Source organism: Corvus kubaryi, unplaced genomic scaffold (genome assembly GCF_017639235.1).
Source record: "Corvus kubaryi isolate FWS band 111438036 unplaced genomic scaffold, C.kubaryi_AGA036_p1.0 37387, whole genome shotgun sequence".
NCBI lineage: Eukaryota > Metazoa > Chordata > Aves > Passeriformes > Corvidae > Corvus > Corvus kubaryi.
The window spans coordinates 1,280,433-1,290,200 of record NW_024581129.1 but is presented as its reverse complement, the minus strand read 5'-3'; the positions used below and the strand labels follow the sequence as shown (position 1 = coordinate 1,290,200).

The 9,768-nt window shown below is 45.2% G+C and overlaps 2 protein-coding genes across 8 annotated transcripts in view; one reads left to right on the top strand and one right to left on the bottom strand.

Moving 5' to 3' along the window:
- Positions 1-150: 150 nt before the first annotated feature.
- On the top strand, positions 151-6,229 carry GDE1 (glycerophosphodiester phosphodiesterase 1). Its single transcript, XM_042037327.1, has 6 exons — positions 151-538; positions 1,837-2,012; positions 3,132-3,237; positions 3,916-4,008; positions 4,607-4,818; positions 5,210-6,229. Exons 1-6 carry the CDS (start codon positions 284-286, stop codon positions 5,355-5,357), a joined length of 990 nt encoding a protein of 329 aa, XP_041893261.1. The 5' UTR covers positions 151-283; the 3' UTR covers positions 5,358-6,229.
- The window catches only part of TMC5 (transmembrane channel like 5), a 23,485-nt gene continuing 19,612 nt past the window's right edge, over positions 5,896-9,768 (bottom strand). For 5 of the 7 annotated variants that reach the window (XM_042037321.1, XM_042037322.1, XM_042037320.1 and 2 more), the window contains 3 exons: positions 8,697-8,798; positions 8,360-8,405; positions 5,896-6,725 (listed from right to left, as the gene is read on the bottom strand). In XM_042037321.1, coding sequence (XP_041893255.1) covers positions 6,388-6,725; positions 8,360-8,405; positions 8,697-8,798 — 486 coding nt within the window. In that variant the 3' untranslated portion in view covers positions 5,896-6,387. Of the gene's footprint in view, positions 6,726-7,244; positions 7,782-8,359; positions 8,406-8,696; positions 8,799-9,768 lie in introns of those variants that run through there. The other 2 variants (XM_042037325.1, XM_042037326.1) reach the window with 1 other exon arrangement.

Below are 9,768 nucleotides of genomic sequence, written 5' to 3'. Positions count from 1 at the left end.
GCCGCCATTCCCCCCGTGCCCCACGTTTTATCAGGAACAGCCCCCGTTCCCCCCGTTTTATCAGGAACAGCCCCCGTTTCCCTCCGTGCCCTTCCCGGCGCTGCCCAGGGGGTGCTCGGGGCCCGGCCCCGCCCCCAGCGCCGCCGGCGGGCGCCGATTGGCTGCTGGCGGCTGCCAGCCGAGTGCTGATTGGCTGGCTGGTGGCGCCGCCGTCGCCCTTGCCCTGAGGAGAGGCGGCGGCCGCGGTTCCGGCCCCGACATCGACCCCGGCCCCGGCCCCGCCATGCTGTGCCACGGGGAGGGCCTGCTGAGCTCCCTGACGGCGCTAATGGCGCTGGCGCTGGCGCTGAGCCGCAGCCCGGCGCTGGCCTGCCTGCTGCCGGCCGGGCTCTGCCTGGCGCTGCACCTCTTGGCCCTGGAGCCCGCGGCGCCCCGGAGCGCGCAGCGCGTCCTCCGGCCCCGCGGCGCCGCCGCCCGCATCGCGCACCGCGGCGGCGCGCACGACGCGCCCGAGAACACGCTGGCGGCCATCCGACAGGTCAGCACGGGCTCCGGGGCTGGCGGGGCACAGGCTCAGCCTGGTGGGCCTGGCGGGGTGTGTCTGATAATCCGCCCTTCCAGCACCAAGCCCTCCGCACCGAGAGTGATGCTGGCTGTTCTTGCGATAGCTGCTGGAAGCTCTGTGGCTGGTCAGTCCTTCATCCCCAGGGGCATTCAGATCAGATCTGAATCTTGTGGGAGCTGTTATAGCCTTGGTGCTGATGGATATTTCAGCAGTGCAGCGATAATGAAATACTATATTTTGTTGATGTAGCAACAGCACATAGAGAGCGGACAGCAAGTCAGTAACATGTTGTTTGGTTTTTTAAACCTTAAAGATCTATGAGGAGAATCCACAGTTAGGGGAAGATCTGGTACCAGAACTTCACTGTGCAGCCGTGCCATGACTTACTGCTACCTCATCTGCGAGGCGTCAAGACACAGCCAGGGTTCACAGCCTGTTTCTGAGAATCGTTTGAAATAGTGATTATCAGTCTCTCGAATGCAGTGTACCTCTGAGTTGAGATGTTGCTGCTCTGAGGGTCTCTTACCTTTGCATCAGACAGGACTCTTAGTCCCGATAAATTCTGAAGCTGCATAATCCTGACAGAGCAGACACCTGTAGGTAACCTCTAGTGCATACCTGGCTTTTGTCTTTCTGCTGCATTGTCCCTTTTCCAGGAGGGCATTTATCCTTCAGGGCAATTGGTCTTGTGAGCACTTCACTCAAGTGTTTTTCTGGAGTTCTTGGGAAAGGTCCAGGGCAGGAACAGGGTGTGTGAAATGTTCTAAGGCAGCCTGGCTGCTTCTTGCTCTCTGATACGGGCATTCCTCAGAGAGGAGCAGGGATTTGCCTGCATCCATCTACTGCTTGGTACACACGTGGTAAACAGTGTTTACTAAGTGTTAATCTGTAGATTATGTAAACTGTAGACATTTGCTTTCCTTGCCTTTTACAAAATAACATAATTTAAGGACTCCAGGGTTATTACATCAGAAGGAGAGAGCAAGATTCTTTTCTGCATTTTTATCCTGAAACATTTCAATCCCAAGACTGAGGCATAATCACTATGGTTTTATCTGCAAAATAGATTATATGGTTCAGTTGATCTATGAATGCGCTAACAATGACTTGGATAAAAACCTGCTTTGTTCTGCAGATGAAGCCTACTGAAAAGTACATTAATATTTTATTATTTTTTAACAAAAATACAAGCTAATTATAGCTGTACTTATGTCAGATCTATAAAGCTGTCTCTTCTGTTGTGTATTTGATTTTTTAAATTTTTTTTTAAGGCAGCTGAGAATGGAGCAACGGGTGTGGAGCTGGATCTTGAATTTAGTGCAGATGGTGTCCCCATTCTCATGCACGATGACACAGTCGAAAGGACAACGGATGGGGCTGGGAGACTGCAGGACTTGACTTTTGAGGAAATTAGGAAACTCAATCCATCTGCAAAACACAGGCTACGGTAAATGAACTATTCTGAAATTACTCTTTCAACAGTGGAAAAATAAGTCTTGATAAACAAAATTATTGATTTGATCTATAACTGATGAAACTTTTTTACAATTTAAAACTTTTAAGTCCCATATGCTACTTCTAATTTGATTTTAGAAGCATATGAGACTGTATCTCCTTACCCATCACTACATTGGGAACAGTGAAACAGAGTCAAGATAAGCTGGCTTTTGAGAACAAAATCCACAGGCATCTAATGTGAAAATGATCAATCTCTACATAAGCTTGTCCTAAACTCACTGCAGGACACTAAAGGTGCTGGGATCTTCATGATGTGTCAGAACTGGCTAGAGGAATTACTTCTAAGGTTAATTCACATGTATTTCTTGACTGGACTGTGTTTTGGGGATTCTACACATCAGGTTTATACTGTTGAAAAGGAGCTAGACAGATTCTGGGTAGCCTCACTGTGACCCTAGTGGCTGATTAGGTCCTTCCTATGGATATGCAGGGGAAAATATTTTTATACATTACTAAAAATTTGATAACAATGCAACTTCTGCAGTATCATAAATGAGTCCATTTCAGAGGAAGAACTTGTAGTGTGTGCTCCTGAGACACCGCATTAGGGAGTTCCAGAGCTGCAAATGTGCCACCTGGGAGTCTGTGGCACAAGGAGTATCTTCCCTGTCTCACTGGAGGGGTGATCACCTGGGCCACACAGCGGGAATTTCCACAGGCAGTGACCTCTCAGCAGCTGCTGTTCACTGTCACCCTGATTTATTGATGATTTATTGGTGGGTGAAGCTGCTTCTGCTGAATCCTCAGCTTGTCTTGCCTGTTCTGCCAGGATCTGCATTCCTGGCTCAGGGCTGGGGAGTGCAGTAGGAGCAGGAGGAAGGCAGCAGTTGGGACTGAAAGTTTGGTTGTGGAAGTTGGGGAAGGAGCTGAAGAACTGGGGGTGGTGTTTTGGGGTGGGACACAGGGCCAGTGAGATTGGATCCCACCTCCAGTACCAGCGTAGCAGCAACCTCTGTCAGGAATCAGCTCTGTGGGGTTGGGGATGTGCAGGCCCATGTGTGTGCACATCTATGAGGACTGCATTCCAGTGAGTTCTCCATTTCTACAGGAGCCAGTTCCAAGGTGAAAAGGTACCAACTCTGAGAGAAGCTGTTGTGGAGTCTATGCATCACAATCTGACAATCTACTTTGATGTCAAAGGCCATGCAAATCAGGTACTGCTCACTGCAGCAAGACACCTGCCCTCACCCCTTCTTTGGGTTTCTGACCTGGTGCTGTGTTGGTCTCAAGCTGGTCCATGTGGTACAATCCCTTCTTTAATATGAGCGAGGTCTGCTGTTTGTGTCACCCAAAGTTGTCCTGGGAAGCTGCAGCTTAAAATTAAAGGCTTGGGCAAGTGTTGCACTCAGCTCACAGCACTGCTGTGAAACAAAGCAAAGGGAATTCCCTGCTGTGCTGAGAGGAACCAGCAAGGGATCTCTAATTTGCATTACTGAAGGCAGATGCAAATGATCCATCACTAATATATTATATAAATTAGAATAATATTTTTCTTTAGCCTAGCAAAATATGGGAATAAATTCATTTTCCTCTTGAGCTAAACCCTAGGTAGTACTAAAATATTTTATCCACAACATATTTAAGGGTATTTCAAACACTGAGAATCCTACTCCTTGTAAACAGAGTAATGAAAAGGAATTCTTTTGCAAAAAAACAAAATGTCATTTCTGTGTTAATGCTATAAACAAGATGCTGTTTTTCTTCTTCTCCCTTTCTATTTCAATCTTGCTATACAAAACAGGGAAGTGTTTTTAAGATTGTTCTAAAACGACTTTGCAGTGTAAATTAAATATGAGCATATGTGTAACATCTCTGTGTGTCTCTAATTGCAGGCAGTTGATGCCCTGAAACAACTCTACCAGGAATTTCCAGATTTGTATAACAGCAGCATAGTCTGTTCTTTCATGCCAGATGTTGTTTATAAGGTGATGTTTCCTAAAAGTTTATTTTTTATCTCTTTAGTCCTGTCTGGGAATTTTGGTGTGCTGTAAAACTCCCAGGTTACTTTTGAGTTGTTCAAGTTGCAAAGGCTTTTAAAAACAAATGAAGCATAATGCATAATCTTATTAGACCACTCTACTCACTAGATGCAAATAGGAATCTACAGCAATTCCCTCCTGAAAGCAATGCAGACAAATGTGCACTGCCAGGTGTATGGCCAGGTATCTGTGTGCAAGGTACCTGCTGAATAAACCTCTTATTCTAGGTTACTCCTAAAACTCTTCGCTCATTCTCATTGCCAAGTCTACTTACTATTTATTTTTTCCATTATATACATTGCGTGACTGCTATGTAATTTTTTTTAACATAAGAGCTGGTGCTTTTTTAGTATGTTTTGAAGAAAAAAAACTATGAAATATCAGCTTTCTAAAAGTGTTACAAAAGGATCTAGAGGGGAAGGGGAGAAGGATTCTGGTAGAGTTGTAAATGCAAGCTAGCACTTTGTGTCTAATCTCTCAAAAATTGTATTTAATGCAGCTGGGCTTTTGGGTGAATTACAGTGTTTTCTCCTTGGTCCTGCAGATGAGACAAGCTGACAGAAATGTTGTGACAGCACTGACACACAGGCCCTGGCAGCTGAGTCACCTGGGAGATGGGACACCCCGCTTCAACTCCTGCTGGAAGCATTACTTGTATGTGGTGATGGATGTCATTCTGGACTGGAGCCTGCACAGTTTCCTGTGGCGATTGTGTGGGGTTTCAGCTGTCCTCATACAGAAAAACTTTGTTTCTCAGTAAGTGTTAGAGCTCGTTCATGGATCAGGAGATATTCTCTTCTGTTAGTCTATAGGGCGGAGTTAACACAGTGCTTATCAAAACGTTCCATTTAGTGTTGGGTGTCTTGATAATTTCTTTACATTATTTTATTATTTTAAGCCTCTATGTTTTTAATTAGAATTTTTATCTTCTGTTAGGTCTTAAGTTTATCTCAAAGAGGAAAAGTGTTTGTTGCTTTTGCCTGTTTACAATAAGAGAACAGAAAAAGGCAATGTTGCAGACGGTGACACACTATTGTTCCTTGATGCGATGCTGATGCAAGACCAGAGCTCAGTTGTAGCCTCAGCACTGTCTGCCTTAGCTGTGTGTAGTGTCAGGCTCCTCTCAGGCTGTCTTTGTTCCTTGCAGGGACTATGTGAGGCACTGGTCTTCCAGAGGAATTCAACTGGTTGCCTGGACAGTGAACACGTTTGCAGAGAAAAGCTACTATGAAAGTGTCCTTGACTGCAGCTACATCACCGACAGCTTGGTGGAGGACTGTGACCCTCACTACTGACCCAGCCTGACCAGGCTGCCCTCCTGGGCAGGTCTGCAGCCACGAGGGCATCCAGCAGTGTTCCTGGACTGCTGAGGAGAGCTCTGGGAAAGGCAGAGCAGCAGTTGACTTCTGCCTGTGGTCACATCTCAAATGCAGGAACAGCTCTGGTGCACTGGCCAAAGCTGTGGTGTGGCCACACAGTCTGAGGAAATCACAGTAATGTGAAAGAATCAGATCTGACAAGCAAATTGGGCCATACCTTGTCTGTGCAGGTGGCTTTATGATTCTCTGTTGCACAGTTCTCTATTCCTTTGCTTTGTTTAAATGTTGGTTCTAAATTTGTATCAGCAATCTTTGGTGTCAAAATTTTAAATCATAACTTGACATTAGTAATTTTAAATTGTTGTACAAGTATATACTAATTTGAGGTCGATTTATAGCACCATATCTACATTACTGTTCTTAAAACAGAAACTGGAAATAATGGTGCCACAATAGAAGATGAGTATGTTTCCCTGCCCTGCACGGAAAGATGGCTGTGCTGAGTCCTGACAAGGAAGAAAAAGCCAATTTTCCATGTGTGATGTGAAGGTTCTGAAAATTAACAAATAAAACTTGAGTAGCTTCTTATCTTCCAGACCTTTTAAGAGAACCAGGGGAGGATAGGAAATTGTTTCTTCTAATGAAGAAATGACACAGCACATGATTGTATTTATTTTGAAGAGAAAGCTATCTGTAGAGTGCTGGTAAGCAGTAGAACAAATGGAGCTTTTAGTTTGCCTTTGGTTGCATGATTGAAGGGTACTCAGATGGACATGGAAACTGTAATCCAGATTTAACTTGAACTTCAAAGAGTCTGCAGTTACAATAAACGAGTCTCTGAGAACTCATGGGGCAGTGCTCTTTATCAGTTGTGCAGAAGTGCATTGATGTAAATGTCAAAATTAGTGCAGATTGTCCCAATTAGGGTAAGTCCAAACTTCTGGAATACCACAGATTCATGCTATGACCTGCTGGGGGGGTGGATTTTTTGTTTGTACCTCGAGCTTCACCCAGGCACAAAGAAGCACAAGGGAGCTGCTTTCTCTGTCAGGATGACAAGAGCCTCTCCCATTTGTTCACTCAGCAGTCTCGGGCTCGTGGTGCACATCCTGGAGCACCTGTAGGTTATGTCCAGGTCCTGTCCTGCCCCTTCACGAGTGCTGTGGCCTCTGCTGGTGCTGCTGAGCGTGACAGGTGCTCCCCATGTGGCCACTGAAGGGCAAATGGCTCTTCTGGCAAATAGCCCTCGCTCCAAAGGTCCAAGTGTTGTTGCTGCTAGAGTTTCTGGCACTGGTGAGTCACCATCCTCAGTGCAAACACCAGGTCCGTGTCCAGTGCCCACAGCTGTACACACAGGGAAACAATAAAACTGAATCTCTGCTCTTGGATTTTGTGTAAAGTTGGTCCTTTTTTCTACACCTGTGGTGGCTGGGTTTGGATTGGCTTTAGCCTAAATTATGAGCAAGAGGAAGGGATGTGCCTCTTTCCCAAGCAACAAGGGAGGAAAAAAACAGGCAGTAGTAGAAAATGAGCTAAACAAAAAAAATTATCATGGTGATGATAAAGTTGTGGCCCTGAATAAAAAGAAGCTGCGTCAAATCTCAAGTCATGCATGATGAAAAACATAAATCTTAGATGCGTTACTTCCAGTCAGTCCTTTATGGGAAAAGATGTGTAAACTTTCAGTTTACAAGCAATAGTTTTACACAGATGAGAATTTTGATAAGTACTCTTAGTTCTGATAGCTTCATTAAAGCTGCTTTTAAGTGACTGTAATAAACAGTAAAAATGGCTCAGAAAAATGAGCCCAGCTCACACAAGTTATTTCACAGCCATTACAACATCTCAGTCATTAAAAACAACTGCACTTTAATATCCTTCTCTTTATTTGACCAATACTTCAGGTTTGGTTCAGATCAGATAAAAGCCATTTAAGCAAAATAACTGATATAAAATATTTTTTAAACAGAACTTTTATTTGCATTTAGGCACAAGTTTCCTTATATTTAGTCAACAACACGTGGCCAGCTGTGGAGGGAGCTTTACTGCATCGAGGTGATGCCAGTCCTGGGGGAAGGCTGTCGCCAAATGCCCCTGCTGCAAAGCAGCCCCGCCAGGTGGGTATTCCCTAGCACAGCAATAAACCGGAGTCCCGACGCGTTTTGCCATCTGTTCTTCTATTGTTTTCTTCCGTTAAGACGTAAAAAATGGAGCGATTCTTCCAGTCGTTAGTGCAAGAGAGCATTGCTTTCTGCAGACGCCTGGCAGTGCCCTCGCTCGGTGCTCAGGGCTGGAATCCTCCGGCGCCGTCCGCCCCCAGAGCCGCTTCCCTGGCGCGCCGGGCGAGCTCCACGGCCCGGGACGCGCCGGGGCTGCGGCGGGGCCCGCCGGGCTCCCAGCCTGCCCGGCACAAGGCAAACAGCGTCAGCTGCGCTGCTGGGAGCAGCAGCACCCCCCTCACAACGCCCCGTGCTGTGCAGGGACCTCATCTGCCAAGGTTTGGGGATGAAGTTCCATGGAACAGCTCAAACTACCACGCAAGAGCCCATAGCTTTTTTTTATTCTGAGCATGATGATGTTCTAGGGACTCTACATCATTAGTAACCTCTTCTGAGATTCACAACAAAAAGTGAAGTCTGTCTCTAAAGTGATGTAAAGTTCTTGCCTGTCTTTTGGGCGCTCCCATAAGACAAAATGTCTCATTTACCCAGGAATTTTGCTCTCTAGTATACAGAAGCTGGGGGCCAGTCTTTAGAAGTCACCACCACCAAGCTACCACAACAAGCTACAACAAGCTACAGCAAGCACAACCTATAGAAAATATTCACCCCACAAGCCCAGTCATTTTGTTTTCTCTTTACACAGGATGCTAAATCACTGTGTCCTTGGTATGCAGCTGTCACATGCTGTGTCTGTACATCAAACATTTTTACTGAGCTGAATTTCTAAGAGCTTTCTGTTTCATCTTAGTTGCTTACCTGGTGGAAAGTCACTGCTGCTCGAGATCCCAGCAGAAAAGGGATGCTGAAAACAAAATTCACAAGCAGGTTTAGGTCATGATTTCTTTGTGTGTGTTATCTTGTGTTTGAAAAGATACCAGTTACCTGTAACAAAACCATACTCTCCAAGGCTTGAGCAGGCTTGTGATTATGAGTGTTCCAATAGCTATTCTGATCACATTTTTCTATCTGTTCAAGTTAATCTTCAAAGTTATTTCCATGCATACAGGAATTTGCTCCACATACACCCATTGCCTAGGTCATGCCCCAGATTCCATATAGGGAAATCTACATTTCCCTCTTTTGACCAACTCACCTCATTGTAGGATGTGTTTTGACTTCTGTCAAATGCCCTTCCTGGGTAGTCTGGCACTTCCTGGGCAGGTTGCCTGGGTGGGTGGTATGAAGAGGATCTTCTCTGAAAAAACAGTGTTTGGCATTAGCAGTCTGTGTTCTGGCTTCCAGCTGTGATTTTGCAGTCAGCACTGCTCACACCCTTGTTTTAGGGAGATGGCCTTTCTACTAAATCCACAATGAGATCATTCTGGCATCTCCTTTTGAAATCTGACCTTAACAACTACAAGAACATCCACACTTGGTGGAGGACCAAGCCTCCCTCTCAGGAGCCCCACTCGTGACTCTCAACACAGCCACAGGTTGTTTGAAAACCCCCAGCACACAGAAAATGCCCATTCGTATTCAGCTCCCCTCTTTGCAGTCAATATTTATTTGTATTATCACACACATATTTATAGTTAGCAACAGATCAATATCAAATATTATCCATATTTGGGTTTTTATTTATAGAATCATTTTAGTGATAGCCAGTCATACAGGGGGATTTGGGTTTTTGGGAAGGAGAGGAACCCACCAAACACTTTCTCTCTACCACTATATAGGTCAAGGAGTTTTTACTCAAGCCAAATAAAAACACCAGGCAGCACCTGTATGTGCACATTTTAACACTCCTTTGATGGCTCAGCAGGCAGGACTGCCTTGAAAAATAAATTCAAGTTTAGGACAATAGTTGTCTATCAATGTTGTATGGGATTTAAAATGGGCTTAGATCAAAGCACTCGGTTTTACCTCAGCTGAAAATAACCACAAAGCATAACCCCCTAAGGAAATCCCTAGTCAGGGGAGGAAGGCAGCCTCCTTCTTAGCCTAGGCAAGGTTCAAGTGTGACAAATCCTTTGGTGACCATCACCGCACATGAACATTAGGAAAGTTTTCTTGAAATTTCATAACCATAAATTATATCTGGTGAGGGTAAGAACTTTTCTCTATCCTTCTCAGGTTGAATTCCAGCCTGGAACATACAGCTGGGGAACTTTCACAGCATCCTTTTGCTGTCTGGAGTTAAGTAGTAAACATTTAGATGAAGTTTT